The sequence below is a fragment of the Gavialis gangeticus genome, unplaced genomic scaffold (genome assembly GCF_001723915.1).
Source record: "Gavialis gangeticus isolate Ggan-Ray unplaced genomic scaffold, GavGan_comp1, whole genome shotgun sequence".
NCBI lineage: Eukaryota > Metazoa > Chordata > Crocodylia > Gavialidae > Gavialis > Gavialis gangeticus.
This window is the reverse complement of record NW_017729032.1, coordinates 171,422,206-171,440,392: the sequence shown is the minus strand read 5'-3', so window position 1 is coordinate 171,440,392 and position 18,187 is coordinate 171,422,206. Positions and strand designations below refer to the sequence as shown.

Sequence of the window (18,187 nt, the reverse complement as noted above, 5' to 3'; positions counted from 1 at the left end):
CGGACTTGATGATCTACTCAGGTCCCTTCCGACCCTACTAACTATGAAACTATGAAACTTCTCCCTCATCCTTCATCCAACACAGTGAAAAATCACTGTATCATCAAACCTCATCAGATAATACATAGCTAACATTTGTCTTGTTTTATTTTTGTGAGAAACCATATGGCTAATATCTTATCCATAAATGTTCTTAGTGTTCAGTATTTTGCATTCTTTATATTAATTCAACATGTATTGGTGTGTGCAACTCAAAAGGTCACCTAACACACGTGGAATACATTAGTGACATACAGGCATTCTTTCTACCCTGAGAGTCACTGCTACAACAATACAAGCATTCATGCAATTTCTCCCGGGGCAAACATCCCTTCTAGGAGACAAGATCTTCCAGGTGACCTGGAAGGGAGGGAATGTTAAAAATCTCTCACAAGAAAGAACCCTTGTATGTTCCTCTCCCAGTCTGATCCAGGAGACAAGTGGAACAGTGAGTCAAAGCCCCCAACCCATGCCCCAAAGCAGGGACTCTGGTCTGGGAAAAGCGTGGAGAGATTGTTCTCCCACTCTTCTCCCATCACCAGGAAAAGAGTGGAGGAGCAGCTGTTCCTTGTTTGTCCCCCAGCCTTAGTCTGGGAAATGGGAAGAGGGCTTTGACTCACTGCTCCATTCCCCTCTTGGACCAGACTAGGAGTGTTTTTTCCTGCAAGAGACTTTCTTCAGTCCCTCCCTTGCAGATTGATACCTACAAGAGCTTTCTTCCAGAGGGTGCATGTGTCCCCTAAAAGAAACTGAGTGAACACTTGTGCTTCTGTAGAGGTGACTCTAGCTGGGGAACAGGCAGAGGGTTTTGGCCCACTGCTCCATCCCTTCCACCACTAGAAATGAACACCTGTTCAGGGCCACTGTCACTTTGCTAATGAATCAGAGGAGACAATGAGGCATAATCTATACATAAATGGAAAACCCTCTTTAAACAAACTGGGTCAATTTATCTGAGACAAATCAAACACAATTTTCTTGTTGGATTCTTTTTTTTTTTTGCACATTAACTCAACTACATACTGTTTTGTAAACACATACAGATAGATTAAATGCCTTTGATGGGTGGCGAATAAGATTTATTTACAGAAACACTTAAGTGGAAAGTTGATCAGTATGTGATAAAAACAAAAACAGGAACACCACCCATCAGAGATATGCATTTTATTTATTTCACGTGCTGAGTGTCTAGCATGCTAAGCTCCCCTTTATGTATTAATAAAAGAAACACTCAATTCAGAAAGATTTTGGGGAACTTTAAGTTATATACTGTACTTTGTAATTGCTGAAATCTTCTGCACAGTTGCACATGAAGATTTATCCTGTTTTCTATTAAGAGTGTAATGGATTTTAGAAAGCCACCTATAATGCATCTCTGCCACTTCCATCTACTTAGAAAAGACAGCATCCTGAAGTGTGCTTCCGCTCTCAAAAAAATCACATAAAAATGGCACCTTATGACAGAAAGACATTCTATGTACTTAGAATTATATATTATTACTGTGGGGTGCTTTTGCTTTTATTCCTTTATAAAACAGCTCTGGTCAACTGAGATAAAATTCATCCTGGCTTGTGCTCCCACTGAATTATTAATGACGTTCCAAATACAAATGATAGCCTCAGTTACACCCCTGGGAGCCTAACGAAAATAACTGTAAAATAAGATGACAACTGTTTTGTATAAGCGTTAAATGGAAATACTATTTGGACTGCAAAATATTTACTCCTGGTGACAAAACTGAGACAGAATTTTTTTTCAAAATTCAAGTTGTACAGGGTGTCATTCATATCAGAAAATTCTATATGCTTGTAAAATGACCTAGTTTGCTTTGCAAGTCACTGTGACATAGTAAAAAGTACATTTTTTTATTATTAAACTGCTTAGAATAGCAACATTTTAAAAGCATTCAATTTTAGAAAGCATGTCCACACAACTTAGCTTAACATTAACAAAATAAGCAGAGGCATAACTAACCAGGACTGTGCCCTGCGCAGCAGGCTGGGGGAGGAAGCAGGAGTCTTACCTGCTCTGGGGACTTAAGAAGTCCTCAGTTGCTGCTGCTCATCCTGGTTGTTGCTGATACAGCTGCAGCATGGTATCCCAGCACCCAGCTGCTGCTGCAACAGTAGCAGCACAGGGCTGCAGTTATTGCTAGAATGGTGGCAGGGTGGGGGGACAGGGGTGGGATGGGGAGAGGCACCATTCTGGTACCCCAATGTTGGCACCTGAGGCAGGTGCCCTCCTCACCTACCACAAATTACATTACTGAAAAAAAATTAAGTTTGTATGCACACATATCATTATATATACATACTCCTTGCTCCTTTAACTTTGTAATGCCATTGAAAAAAGATTACTCACTCTGTCACGACGGCTTGCTATTTCTGCTTTAATCTGATATGGATCATACTTGGTATTAGTTGAAAATCCAGAAAATGCTAAAAAGATGGAAAACAATGGTACAATAAAATATTCACTCTTCAGTGCATTAAGTAAAAGTATATGCACATAGTATGCCATTGAAGAGAGACTGACCAATTCAATACATTTCTAAAACTCCATGGTCCTGTTCATATCATATAACCACATGCTCAGAAGTCAAGCATATGCTTAAATGTTTATTATATCCAGACAATAAATAAGTAAAAAAAAAAAAGGAAGTCTTCAAATCATTTCAGGTTCCCAAGACAAATCTCTCTTACTCTAGGAGGAAACAAATTTATCTGCAAATGGATTCCAAACTGCTCTCTTTAAGCAGGAGTGAGAGGAACTATAATCCCTTGGTTAAAAAAAATGCATGCAGAAACTGTTTGGAACAAAACGCTAATGCCTGCACCCAAATTATTTATTTTCTACAGCAAAAAAGTTGAAAGAGTATGTTCAATGATTTTTTTTATTTTTCTTTACTGTAAATACCTTCATAACAATGTAACAAATGTAATCTCTCCAAATCAAATCGGAACCCTCTGAATCGATTCGGAGAGATTTGGACATAGACGCAGCTTTAAATGTTTTTTCTACACACCTCAAGGTACCAGGTGCAGCTCATGAACACTGAGATGGTGGGGCATATGGAGCGTCCCACAGGAGCACGGGAAGGTCCCCACCGCACTCGGCAACAGATCCAGAAGTGGACCAGAAGTGCTTCCGGTCCACTTTCAGGTCTGCTGGGGAGCATGTGGAGGCCCTCCTGCACCCCCTCCCAGCTTGGCTACTGGTGCTTCCTGAATCTGGGGGCAGGCACCCGGGGTCCCCCCGCAGCCGCTGAGCCAGGGAGGCACCGGGCGGGGGGGGGGGGGGGGGGGGGGCGCCAGCATGCTCAGCAGCAGACCCAGAAGTTGACTAGAAGTACTTCTGGTCCACTTCTGGTTTAGCTGCCAAGCATGCAGGGGGGCCCCCTCCATGCTCCCGTGAGACACTCGATTCGTCCGACCATTGCAGCATTCACAAGCTGCACCTGGTACCTCAAGGTATGTAGAAAAAACATTTAAAGCTGTGTCTGTGGCCGAATCACTGATTCTCTAAATCAGCACTGAATCTCCAGATTTGGATTCAGCTGAATCAAAACAGGACAGTCATCCCAATCAACTAATCGAATCACCGTCCCTGATCTAGGCTGAATCTAAATCAAATACGGCCCATTTCACACACCCCTAATGATCCTATGATAACACACTTTATTTACCACCTCTTTTGACCCACATTTCACAAATAACAGCCAAAAATGACTTAACTGTTGGGTGACTAACACAATAAATATAAAAACTGTATCACTGGTTAAAGTTTGGGCCACTTCATTAAATAAGAATCCATCTGGTACTAAATGGGTATAAAGCACATAAAAACACAGCATCATACATTTCAGAAACCTTGAAGAATTATTTTTTTTAATCAAAAAAATCAATTGGTTTCAGTATTAATCATCACAAACTGATTATACCCAACTTGCTAGCATCTCAATACATGCAATGACATGCCACTCTGCAGTTCAAAATTTTCCTTCCTCTCAGAGTTACAACTTCTAAATGGAAGGGAGGGAATTTAATCATAGGTTTTCATTACAGTTTCTGTTTAAAGACACCTCTCTATTTTCTTAGAGGTCTTGACTGGGTTAGCTAAGGCCATCTCATATGCCAACATGTTCTTTATAGTAAACATGCAAGTTTTCAAGTCACCCTGTAATATATTCCAACTGGTAGATTATCTTTCGTCCAAATAAAATTGTTTACTTTCTATCCTGAACTGTGTACTGATTAAAATTACACTTGTTAACTCTTCTTCCAAGAGAAGGCTACATTTATTGATGCAAATAACTGTAAAAAAAAAGGTTAAGCGTATGCAAAGTTGACTTTTAAGTGCTTTGACACTGTTGGATAAAATTAACTGTTAATAACCATCAGTTAATGGAATTATCAGGAAAAAGCTTAACCATGCAAATAGAAAGTTAGCTCCCAAAGCATGAATAGTGGGGGGGAGGTATGACATACACAGAGCTGGCTTAGGAAGGGGCCAGGACAGACAGTCACAATGCAGTGACTCCAGGATGAGTCAAGAAGCAACTAGAAGAGTAAGAGTGTGGACAGATGCAACAGAACATCCTAAATGCACTTTAAACCCCACAAGTCTAGACGTGCAGGCCACTTAAAACCTATTTAAGCTTCCTGGAACATTTTAAAAGTACAACGGGAAAATCAAATGCAGTTTTGAACCAGTCCTCCATGAACCAGAAAAATGTTACATGAGAACACAGCATTTCATGCCTAGTGTCTGCTCGGTCCTCCAGGCACCCCAAACTGCACTTCTCTTCATCCTTCCCAAACAAGGGGCAAGGGGCTGTTCTGGAATGCAGCCAGGACTCTACAGCCTACCTAGTACAGAAGCAGAAAACCTCTGTGTCAGTTTTACTTCCTTCTTAGAGACCCTGGGTGTGGGTCCCAGGGTCATCTGGGGCAGACAACAGTGGGAATGAAAGGGTTGCCAGATGCTGGGTGTGTATTTGGCACCCTGCTCATGGTTCACTGGAGGATGGGTACTTTGGGGTACCCCAAAAACTCTCCAACTTTTCCAACCGTGCTTGGAAAGCTACCTTCTCAATCTCAGATCCCTGCTACAGTCCCTGGGCACTTCAGCCCCCGGACCTCCACATACCACAAACAGGGGCAAAATACTTCTCCACAGCTTTTGGCTACCCCTCAATTCTCACCACCACCACAAACAAGCTTGGGAGCCAACAACTCAAGTGAATGCAGTTGGAAGGTGAAATAAACAAAATAGCTTTTTAGGGCAGATGTTGAAAAGCCCTAGAGTTATTTGGTGGGGAGGTCAGAGCACCCATGCCCCCCTGCCATCCCCCAACACCATGAGCATCAGGGTCACATAACATTCCAAGAACCTGGAAATCCCCTACCCCAAGTGAGCCTACAACTTTGCAACATAGGGTATATTTATTCAGGGCACTGAAACTGACAAAATGCTTTGGTAAGTAGACAACAAAACAGAGTTGGGGGGGGAGGGGAGGGATGTTGGGGCCCTCCAGAGCATGTAGCACCTCCCCAGCCCTACATGCAGAGGGAAGTCTGCCCCCCCCACCTGGCAACCCCTCCACTCACACCCCCTACCCAATAGAGCCTGTGACTCACAGCACAGGCCCTGTGCAGAGAAGTGACATTGACAAAATGCATTCCAATGCAAGTCTTGCAAAAAGCAAAACAGTGGAGATCTTGGAGAGCCTGCGGAGAACCCAAACCCTTGGGCAACACATGCAGGGAGTCACAGCCCCCCACAGCAATCAGCAACCTGTGCATACACTCCACATACCCATCTCCCCACCTCAAATGAGCCTGGGACTCGCAGCTGTAGGGGCCACAGAAGAAATATGAAATTGACAAACTAGCTTTCAGGACAGATAAGGAAAAGCCACAGAGTTCATGGAGGCCCTCAGAGTCTGTAGCCCCCTGGGAACCAGGAGCAGGGTATCAGAGTGCCACCCCTGTCCCCCCACAAGTACCTGGTAGCCCTTCCACCCTCCACCACACTCCTGACCCAAATGAGCCTGGGACCCCCCAAGTGGGGCCCAATATCTGTGCAGGGGTCTAAGCTATTCACCCCAAGCCACACCTGTGCATCTCCAGTGAACCACAAAGTGCTCTTTATTCAATTCAGTCTTTTTAACTCAATGGTTTGAGATGAGGAAGCAGAAATTTTCAATTGAGGGTGGCATCCAACCAATCTAGGTCTTTCTCCCCATCTAGGGAAATCCTCAGGAAACTGCAGCACTGCGTCCTGAAAGGCACAATGGTACAAGTACTCTGCACTGCTGTCAAAATGCCCCCAGGGAAGGTAATCTCCAAAGGTAAGGATTCCACTTAGAACCTTAGCAGTGTACTTGTGGACACTTCTGTCCAGGGGAAATTGTGAACCGGCTCCAAATCTTGGAACAGTTCAACTGCTATATCTGTCTGCACCCCAAGAGTCCAAGATGTTGGACTGGAAAGGGCCAACCATGATTTACTGGTTTTATTGCATGAAGAATGAGGACCTCCTTCCACTTTGTTGTGGAAGTTGCAGCCTGCTGCTTCACAACCCATCCCTTGTTTTTATTCATCCATATATCATGATCAAAAGGGGAAAAAAAGAGATTACTTAAAACCATGCACTAATTTGCCAAAAAAAATTAAAAACAACTGCTATCGATATGTGAACTGAAATTCTCTAATTTCAGACATCTTAAGCATTTTCATAGCACTGATCACAACTTAAAAGTAAGATTGATCCATGGATACCTCCCATCCAACCCACAAGCATGTGGACTATGTCTCCTCCCACAGAAAACGAGTATTTTAGGAACTTTTAGTTGTCTTTTAATGCAACTTGACAGATGGAAACAAGGAGAATTACATGAACACCAGGAATTCAGGTTTTCTGCTTACCATAGAAAAACGAGAGGGGGCGGGGGACAACGTGGATTTTCCTTTCTAATTGAGAAATACAGAGATTTCTCATTTTAATGGAGAAGCGTGAATTGCTCATTTTAATGAAGAAATGTAGATTTTCCATTTTTGCAAAGAGCTCTCTGCAGGCTCGCAGAGTTCCAGCCTGCAAAGGGCCGGGGGAAGCGGGAGGAGGGCGCTCAAGCAGGGGGTGCCATGCGCATGTGTGCACATACACATGCACATGGCTACCAGGCAGCCTGGAGAGCAGCTGCCACAGATAAGTTGGGGAGGGAAGGGGGCCCCGCTTTGGCCTGCTGCACCAGGTCTTGCCCACTGGGTTGCGGATGCCCCAGGGGGAGGGCAGCAGGGCAGGGAGCACAAGCCCACAGAAGAGACCTCCACCCACCCAGCCCACAAGCTCCACTCTTGTGGTGCTGCCCATGGGGAAGGGAGAACCAGGATCTGCATTCTGCTCTCCCATGGCAGCCACCACCTTCCATAGGCAGCAGCCAGGGTTTGGGTGCTGCTCCAGGGGGCAGGAGGCTCTGGACCCAGATCCCTGGTCCCACAGCCCTGGCAGCTGGGGGCCCACTCAGGCAGGACTGGGGGGGGGGGTTGTGGAGTGAGGGATACCAGCAGGGCTGGGAGGCTGTGGCTTTGGAGTGAGGGGCCTGGACCCGTGTCCTGATGAAAAGGACAACTCTGATTTTCCATGATTAAAAAAAACTCAAAATCAAATACCAAAATCTATAGGTATTTAGAATTTATTTTATTATAGTGTTCGTTTGAGGCGCTGGTAGGCTTCCAAATTGCTTAAAAATTGTCAATATAACTATAAAGCATTGTGTTCAATTGATCCATGATTTCAGTTTAATCATGGATTCTGGGGTTTTTAGTCAGAGTTTTGCTCTTTTTAAACAAAGAAAACCAGGATCCCTGACAATCACAATTTGATGAACCAGGCCTCTGCATTTTTCAGAACTGCTTGATCCAGTCCAAAACCAAAATTTTAGAAATATTTACTAACCCTGAACACATCAGTACTGGTACATATTTTTATAAGGCTTTACACATTTTATAAGGCTTAGTGAATAAATTAAAGATTTATTAAAATAGTTTTCAAATATTTTGCTGCATTGAGTTTTAAACTATATTAGCAGAAAAAAAAATTTTAAATCCAGAAACTATTTGCACCATTGCTCCAATAATCTCAGAGCAAAGTCTGAATTGTTATTTGTATCCTACTCAGTTGCTATTATTAAGTTTGTATTTTTTTAAAGAAACAGTTGGGGCTATTGTAGCTTATCTATACCGACAAAATAAAAACAGAACCTTTTCTCCGCATATACGTAACAAAAATTTCTGTGTAAAATGACTTGCTATAGCTCCACAAAATTAATTTTCAATAGCTCCATAAGACTTATGAAAACTGTGGGGAAAAAAAATTAATAGCCTGATGTTCCTGTTTTAAACCAATTTAAATTGGTATTTTCTCTCATCCCAATTTTGAAGTGATGTTAGCAACCTGTGTCACACCATAAAGATAAGTTTAGTTTTTGTGTACACTAGTGTTTGCAATTGCAATGACTATGGTTATGCCAGAATTTAAGTGAGAAGAAATATGGTAATCTAACTGCTGCAATTTCAATGTCTAGTATTGCACAAAATTAAAAAAAAAAAAAAAGACTTACAGAGCCAAAAACATTAAGTTCCTATCTTCTGAACAACATACAGATTTTTTTTTTTTTTTTTTTTTATAATGCTGGTGGTTTGCAATACTGGATCTTGCCACTGAAATCTTGGACCAATAGAGGGGTTTTTGGCATAGATTCTAAGAGTACATGTGGTGGACTCCTGACATCTCCTGGGTAATTTCAATCTTATTCAGATAAAAGTGCCACAAAACGTAAGGGAGGAATTAGGGGAGACTGATCACCTATGATCATGGGCTAGGTCTTCTACTCCTGACATTAAGAATCCTGGATCCAAGATAATTTACAAGACTTCCTGTCATGGCATAGGGTCCTGCAGAAGAGCCATGTTCTCCCGAAGGCCCCCTTCCCATGCCAAGTTGGCCCAAAGGGTACCCTCAACTGTTGCCTGCCATGTCTTTGATGGTAAAATATATAACAGGGAGGCTGCCTTACGCGCTCTTGGACACGGTTTGCTGTACACTCCGACCCCGTGGATTCCTGGACCCCTGGTGGGTCCCGCTCCAAGCTAGATGGCACAACGGGTGTTTCGGAGCACCCTAGCCTTATGAGCGATACATGGCTCCAACCACCCCATTACCACGCCCCAAGCCTCGCAGATGGAACTGATGTTGTTCGGTCTGGGCCTTGTTATAATTTGGCCCCCTTGTCCTCCCTGGGCTCTCCGTGACCCTGTCTCACACTGCGCCCTCACTGGCGCTCAGGCTCTCCGTGGCCCTGTCTTGCACTGCGCCCTCTCTGGCGCTTGGGTTCGGTGCAACCCCAATGCTGTGCCCTCTCTAGCGCTGAGGTCCCCATGCTGCTGTGGACCCACTATGAGGCCTCCTCCATCCCCTAACAGCCTCACCCAAGCCACCGGTGGTATACAACAATAAACCAAAAAAAGCCCCTGGGCTGTAACAAACTCAAGCCACCCACTTGTAACGTCATTCAAATCCTACTGGGAAATACTCTATCCCACCACAGTATCAGGAGCTGCTCGTGCAGTCAAGGCCTCTCCCTTTTGCTTGCTCAGGCAGAGCTCCTTCCCCCTTGGCTGCCGGCAGGGAAACTACCTGCCTGGCCTCAGCCCTGGGGTTTAAATGTGAGCCAGGCCCTACCCCTTCCAGTCAGCTGACCGCTGGCAGGTGTGGGTCACTAGCTAACTCTGGCTGCCCTGGCAACCAGCAGCTGGGGCTCCTCACTCACTGCTAGGGCTCTTTCCCTAGCAGTTGCCCCTCTTTAAAAGGAGCAGGGCACTTAAGTGCTCTGCGACACTTCCATTTAAGGGGATGGGTTTTATTAGCAAGTGAACAGTTATTTGAAGGACTTCAGGGTCACTCTAAATTTACTAAGATCTATACAATTACCCACTACAAGTACCATCCCTAACGAAATTGGCATAGTCCTAAACCCATGTATCCAGAGAAAATAGAGGGAGTATGCATTGCAGAAATGATTGGCATCTGCAGGAGCTTTGTCTCCTCTATTATCCAGATGCATATGCAACCTCACATATGGGGGTGGTGGTTATTTCTATTATTTCTTTCTCCTCTGTCTTGAATTGAATCACAATTTTTAGGGACATCAGAGTTTTTCAACACAGAAACATATGATATAATGAATGTAGCAACATAAATGTAAACATAATACTGAGTAGAGGAAAAAAGGCTGGAAAGAAAAAAAAAACCTTTTTCTTTAATAAATGTGCCAGCAGCATCTATTTTAAATACAAATAAATACATTTGTTTGAATGTTTCCTCAGTGCATATATTCCTTGTATTTCAAAATAAAATAATTATTTGCTGTTTTCTTTGTTAACTATTTTAGTTTCTTTTTGGCATACAGTTTATGAATACTTTTTACACTGTATGGCCTTTGTTTTTTCGTTTTTTTAAATAAAGCTTTTGTAGCTGTTGTGCAGGGAGCTGTAATATGTTCTTTCTGCTGTTAGTTTCCACAGCTATTTTAAAATTGCTTTACTGAACTTAACAATCAGCTAATAAGCAAAACTGAGTTCCTTCAGGTATTGTAATCGTAAGAAATCTCTTGAGTTGTCTAGTCTTTCTCTTATACAGGTTAGTAGTAGCAGGTTTCTACAGAATCCTCATTAATTATCTGAATGAGACTGAAATTACCCAGGAGATTGTCAAGAGTTCACCACATGTACCCAAAGGAATTCCTAATCTGTCATAATGTTATTGTATAAATCTATGGAACATCAACACCTTGAATAATGCATGTAATTATCATGTGCCCCCACTACCAAAGGGTAAAACAAAAAAAAGATACAAAAAATGGCAACAAGAATGATCCAGGGTATGAAGAATTAAATTCTCTCTCCATGCCTCTGTTAATCCTTGTTGATGCTAAGAGGCATTAAGCCAGCCAGCCACTGAGGATGCAGACAGAAGTGACAATTTCCGCCCAATCTGACCATAGAAAGCACTTTATAGATGTGACCAAACACAAGTGCATGGCAGCACACAGCTTCAAAAATGGCCAGCTGGATGAAAATCTGACCCCTTATTGCATGAGATATCAAATAAAGACATTTCAAAATGCAGCAACTTATGTAACTTGTGTCTGCGAAGCTCCCAGCCTGTTGCTGTTTTCAGAATGGGAGGGGGGGAAGGCAACAGAGGGAGTTCAGTCTGGGTTTTTTCAGCCTCCACCCCCTCCAAGAGGGTGGGGCAGGTGTATTGGAGCCCCACGCCCACATGTCCAATTCATCCACGCCATCCTTAAGCACTATCTGGGGAGCCCCAAGAACAAGTTCCCTCTGCTGCCCCTCTCCCCTCCCATTCTGAAAACAGCAAGTACTGGGCACTGGCAAAGAGCCATGGCCACTGCTATGGGAACCTGACTGCAGACTCCCAGCAGGCAGCTAGATTTCTCTCCCCACTGAAACCAACCCTGAACTTCTGTTTGGTCTGGGGTAATGTTGTAACTCAGAACTCTTTGCAGTAATCATTCTGAGTTACAGCGAGGAGTAGCACTTCTGTCTGCACCCTTAGATGTTATTCCACACTGTTTCTTTTTCTCCCCTGCAACATGCAGCAGGTTCCTTGTCCAACTGATATACCATGAGCCAGAACCCAATCCTCCATTTCTCTTGTTCTCCTTTAGCTGCTTCTCAGCTGGAACCCTGGAACTTTTTATTTAAATATCAGAAGGTATGGGAAATCTTGGGTATAAATTTAGCCAAAAATGAACTATGTAGGTCATAGCATGCAAGATTTTAAAAGCCAAGGCAAATCAGTCCTGCAACATATCTGAAAATGTACAAGGCAGCAGCACATAAAAGCAGTCTGAAAGTGGAAGTTTACTGGACACCTGCAAGTAAAGGAAGTAAAACAGCATGTGGATAGAGAAAAAAAAAAAAACTAGCAAGGACAAATGAATTAGTGGGAAAATAAAGGGAAGGAACTAATTTTAATGTCAAAGAAGCTTCTCAGTCTTCCAAGACTTAGTTTAAAGGCTGTTAGATTTGCCACCTGCTGGTATACAGTACTATAGATTAACATAATAAGTTGATATTAGTGTCTTTTCAAGTATGAACAAATTGAAGCAAATCCATGTTATCATGTCCAAATGTACCTTAAAATATTTGAATCAAGGAGGTATTTTTCATTAATACAATCTATGGCTTTCTTATTCAGAAGCAAAAAGTAAGACTGTCTACTTAATTACTACACTAATACCTGCAATAATCTGCACACAGATAAAAAAAGGTCTTCTGTCCTAAGAAACCACCCTGCAAAAAAGCAAGTTCAAATGAAATTTCTAGTTATATCAAAGAAAAATGCCTTTTGAGAGGGCTTCCCCCCACCTGTTAAGGTACAACTTCCTCTAAGAATTTAATATGAGCTTCTTCATGAGTAATTTAAATTTGTTTATATCACCAAAAAATAAAGTAATGGGTGCAAGTTCTTAAATAAATTTGTGAAAGCTAAATAGTGAGAAAAGTGTATTAGCAGAAGAACAAACTCACAGCTGGCATAGGAACGGCTGTCATCCTCACACATTTTATGCAGATGCTGATACTCTTCTTGAGCCAGCTCAAAACGCTGCTGTTTAATTTGGTAAATTTCTTTCTTGGCATTAAGTGCCTCTTGGGCAACAATTAAATATTCCTTTAGCATGCGTTCCTGCTCTCTTCTCCACTGCTCTCTTGGGTCCTCAATTTGTGTAAGCTCTGAGGAAAAAAAATGTGAAAAAATGCATGAGTCCTTTTATTCCACAAATCAAACTACTTTTGTGGTATCCAGCTTGCATACCTGTGCTGACAGATACTAAACAAAAGAAATGTTTAGTATGAAAGCATCTAATTCACTATAAATGTCCACTGTAAGCACAAGTTTACACTTGATTCTTTCCCTTACAGAGCTAAGATGAAAAATAATGTTTTATTACAAAATAACAACCCTCACAGACAACTTGTTTTAAAATGGTAACTTAAAGACAAACTCAGAAAAGCAAACACAGTTACACATATCTAGTTTAAAATGACGGACATAGTAATACTCTCCACAATCAGTGCCATTCCCCTGCTGGTAATAAATCTACGCATTGTACTTGAGAAATTACTATAGCTCGTAATATGCATTGTACTTGGAAAAAAGATTGGTCAACATGATGATAAAAAGGCCTATACCCTATCTATGATATTTACTTGAATCCAAGACAAGATTTTATTTCCCCATTCAACATTGCGGGGGGAAGGGGCGAATCTTTTCCCCAATTTGACTGCAAGCCAGAGGGGGGACAGGGGGCTGCTGTGGCTCAAACTCCAGCCCTGACACAGGTTCACGGTCAGAGAGGCAGAAGTTGCCCTCCCCACCCTTGTCCACTCCATCTGGTGTCCCAGGGCTTGGTGCTGCCATGGCCACAAACACTGCTGCATGGCTCGGCCAGGGCCAGAGCTACCCTGTGCTCTGTGTCCCAAACTAAAATGGGGCCAGAGCCACACCTGCTGGCCCAGAGGGGGCAGAAACTAGAGGTGGGGGAGGGAATGGAAGAGCCCCCACCTGCTGCTGTTTTCCCCACTGTAGCAGTGGGAGAGATGCATTTAAGATAAGAACCCCCCCTCCCCCCCCCCGGGGTAACTAGATGAAATATTCAATGTAAAATGTAGTAGTTTTCCATGTACAGAATCTAATTATTGTGGGGGAGTCATCTTAAATTGAAAGCCATTTTGGATTCAGGTAAATAAAGTATATTGCAAGTATCACTATTGATACCACATACCTTAAATGATAAAAATGTACTTAATGATAAACGATAAAAATGTCATTATCTTATTTTTGGTTATAATAATTAACAGTGATAATAATCATTAACTGTCATTACCTTAAGGCAAGGGTGTCAAAGGCATAGTCCACGGGGCTGGAAATTTTGCAGTGGGGTAAACAGTGGCAGTGTTGATTGTCACAGCTCCCAGAAACCCAGTAACTAATGCTGCTGCTGCTCATCTTTGAGCCAAATTCTAAGCCCTGTGAGTCAGATATTTGGTGACTGGATGAGCAGCAGCTGCTGTGGCTGTGGAAACTGCTGCAATTAATACTGGTACTCATTTCCCCACCACCAAATTTTCAGTCCTGTGGGCTAGATAAAATGGCTCCATACTCTGGATCTGGCCCACAGACCTACTCCACACTACTCATCTGGCCCGTGACATCAGATGAGATGACACCCCTGTCTTAAAGGTATACAGCAGCTGTCATATAACTTGGGGAGACTTGGGGGGAGGTTAAACTTCAGTCACAATAAGTTTCTGCAGGTTATATATACCACACAATGTATTTCTATTATGGATTCCCAAATCATTAATAAACTCTCTCTTTGGGACATCACGTAACCTGTTTCTCTGGGATATAGGGCAAGTCATGTGACAGATGCGTGTAATTTTAAGTAAGGACGGTATTTTCCTTTTTTTCCCCCCTTTCAAACTTTTCTTTTGCTGTAAATACTATAGCAGAAATAATAGACAACTCTTGGTAGTACCGATAACTGTGCAGAATGACGCTAAGCAGATCAGAAGCGACTATGAGGCTCTTGGAAAGAGGATTAAGGAGCTTGGAGCACAAGTGGTATTCTCATTAATTCTTCCTATGGAAGGCAAGGGTTCAGACACAGACCATCATATCCTTGAAGTAAATGCATGGCTGAGGTGGTGGTGTTGACCTAAATGTTTTGGCTTCCGCAACAGCAGGGAAAATAACTGTTTAACTCAGTTGGCTAGAGTGTGGTGCTAATAACACCAAGGTTGCAGGTTTGATTCCCAGTTAGACTAGATGATCTTATGAGGTCCCTTCCAGCTTTACTTCTCTATGAAATGATCTTGGGATCCATCTGACAACAGCATCATTAGATGGAGCCTGGCCAAGCTAGTAAGGAGGGCTTTAAACTAAGTTCCAGAGGGGATGGTGATCAAAACCCTCCAGGAACAAAGCACACAGTCCTGAGGGGGGAAAGACTCAAAACAGCAATTCAACTCTGGGAAAGAGCCAGAGAGCTACAGAACTGCAACAACTGGCACAAGAATGAAGTGAGAAGGTCAAAATGCAAAATACATCCAATGCATGTATACAAATGCAAGAAGTATGGAAAATAAACAAGATGAACTGGAAGCCTTAGCCTGTAAGAAGAACTATGATCTGACTGGCATCACTGAGGCCTGGTAGGACAGCTCTTATGACTGGAGGATTGCACTCTGTTTTGGAAGGACAGGGTTGGGAGAAAAGGAGGTGGTGTTGCCTTGTACATCATAAACTTGCACTTGTTTTCTAGTTCAGAAGGAAGAAAACAGCAAACAGAATATATTCAGATGAAGATAAAAAGGTGAAAGATGCAGCACCCATATAATGGTGGGGATTTATTATAGACCACCTAATCAGGAAGAGGAGGTAGATGAGGCAGGTGACAAAGCTACCCAAAAGCTATGGGACAGTACTGATGAGAGACTTCAATTTTCCAGAGACCTGCTAGAAGAACAATGAAGCCAAACACAAAACATCAAGCCAGTTCCTAACTTGCATTAAGGACAACCTTCTGTTCCAGAAAGTAAAGGATACAACTAGGGATCACCTATCTTGGATCTTGTTCTAACCAACAGGGAAGAATTAGTGGAGGATGTGAAGGTGATAGGCATCTTGGAAAGAAGCAATCACTATATGCTAGAATTCCAGATCCTGAGACAGGGAAAGCATGAGGTCAGCGTAATTAGAATGCCAGATTTCAAAATGCAGATTTCATCCAACTCAAGTAGCTAATAGGCATGGTGTCATGGGAAGACAGACTGAAGGATCAAGGCACCTGAGGGGGCTGGGAGCTTCTAAAAGGTGCAGTGTTGGAAGCCCAACAAGAAAGTGTCCCAACACAGTGGAAGTACAAGAAGAATGGCAAGAGACCAATGTGGCTGCACAACAAGCTTCCAAAATGCTTCGAATGCAAAAGGAAAGCATACAGGCAATGGAAGAATGGGCTGGTCACCATGGACTCATATAAGGAACCAGCAAGAACCTGCAGGGACAAAAATCAGGAAAGCAAAGATAAAGAATGAGTTGAACCTCACAAAAGAGGTTAAGGACAACAAGAAGAGGTTCTATAAGTAGGCTGCCCAGAAAAGAAGGACCAAGGAAGCTGTGGGTACTCTGTAACAAGCCAAGGGAAACTAACTGAAGATGGAGGGAAGGAGGACCTAGAACAGCTATTTTGCCTCAGTCTTCACAAAAAATTAGGCTGCAGACACACGCATCTAATATGAGTTATCTGGATAAGGAAGGGGGCAAGCTAAGGGAGGAGATAACAAAAGAGTTGGTCAGAGAGCTTTTGTTGTGTCTGAATGAATTCAAGTCAGCAGGGCTGGATGAACTTCATCCCCGAGTCCTGAAGGAACTGGGAGCGGAGATCTGGGTAACCTTGGCAATGATCTTCATGAAGTCGTGGGAGATGGACCAGGTACCAGAGGACTGGAAAAGGACCAGTGCAGTGCCCCCTCTTTAAAAAAGGCAAAAAGGAGGACCTGGGGAAATACAGACCAGTTGGCATTACCTCACTACCTGGGACGTACTGGAGCATATCCTAAGGAAGGTTATTTGCAAGCAGCCAACATGGTTTTATGAAAAACCAACGGTGCCAAACAAACCTGATATACTTCTTTAACCAACTAACTACTTGGGTAGATAAAGGGAGCACCATGGATATAACGTATCTGGCCTTCAGCAAGGTTTTTGACAAGGTCCTGCACGACCTTCTCATAAACAAATTGGAGAAACATGGGTTAGATAAAAATACTACAAGGTGGATAGATAACTGGGTCAATAGCCGCAAGCAAAGGGTAACGATTAATAGTTCTGCAGCAAGCTGCACATAGTAGAGGCAGCTGCCCAGATGCAGGCAGTGTTGGCTGAGATACCGTAGCATCCCCTGGCCTGGATAGTGTTTACTTAGGTTAAGTGAAGTGTGTAAGGTGGCATATGCTCGAAGTGAGGTGAATGCCAAAGGTTCAGGTCAGCTTGAACTCCTGAACCCTGATTACCTCATTACCCACTTTCCAGATCTGAACATTTTCAGATGAAAGGAAAGCTCTGGGTTGATTGGGCAAGCAGAGTGGATTTGATTTAAATTAAATCAACCTAAAATCACTGGACAGGAAGCCTTAACTTAATTACTATTTTCTACAAAAAGTATATTCTCATTGTTTGATATAGCCTTCATTAAAACAGTCCCAAACAAGGTCTCTTTTACAGCCTAGCAAACCTACTGCCATGATAGGTTTTCCCTTATATCATTCCATTCCCTCACTGGATCTCAAGTCAGTGGAGAGGCTATACGCAGAAACCTTTCGCTCAAGACTTCTGGAATAATCTGCTCAAAATGTTTGTCTTTTCTTTTTACTGCTCCTCCCTGCCTGCATTTATCTCCAGACTCCTCCTCCTTGCCCAGATCTACTCCACCCCCAACAATCCTATATTCATTTAATTTCTTGAAACTTTGTAGTGTTAGAAAAAGGTAAGGGCTTCACTCTGTGTACACAAACTTGCACGGAGACAATAGCACTGATGAGCAGGAAATCAGGTCTATTATCTCTCATCTCCATATAGTGCTATTAACAAGGTTGTTCTCTGGAGATGAAACCACAGTTTGAGAACTGAAACTAAGCATCACAGAAATGCTTAATGAGATCTTCTACACTGAGCACCAAGTCCCACCGGCTAGAGTGGTTTTCTTTACACTTTACTAATCCATAGTGGAGCCTCTGGGAACCCCATAAGATGGGGCCCCCAATATAGTCCATGGCCTGCTGTGACCTATTTATAACACTTTTCTAAACAGGTTATATGAATATATTGTCTAAAATAGTATATAATTAGAAGTTATAATCCCTATTCCATAATGATATCTTTGTGCTCTAACTTATCTTAAATAAAAATTATCTTTATATAGGTTTTTTTTTTTAAAGCATCTTAACAAAAATATAAAAACTATGCTTCAGTAAAAAAATCTGATTTTAATAAAAA

At 42.6% G+C, this 18,187-nt stretch overlaps 1 protein-coding gene across 1 annotated transcript in view; it reads right to left on the bottom strand.

The window, feature by feature from the left end:
• WWC3 (WWC family member 3) overlaps positions 1-18,187 on the bottom strand; it is a 244,438-nt gene that overhangs the window by 111,331 nt on the left and 114,920 nt on the right. The window contains exons 4-5 of the mRNA XM_019523856.1: positions 12,658-12,861; positions 2,402-2,478 (exon numbers count right to left, since the gene is read on the bottom strand). Coding sequence (XP_019379401.1) covers positions 2,402-2,478; positions 12,658-12,861 — 281 coding nt within the window. The remainder of the gene's footprint in view (positions 1-2,401; positions 2,479-12,657; positions 12,862-18,187) is intronic.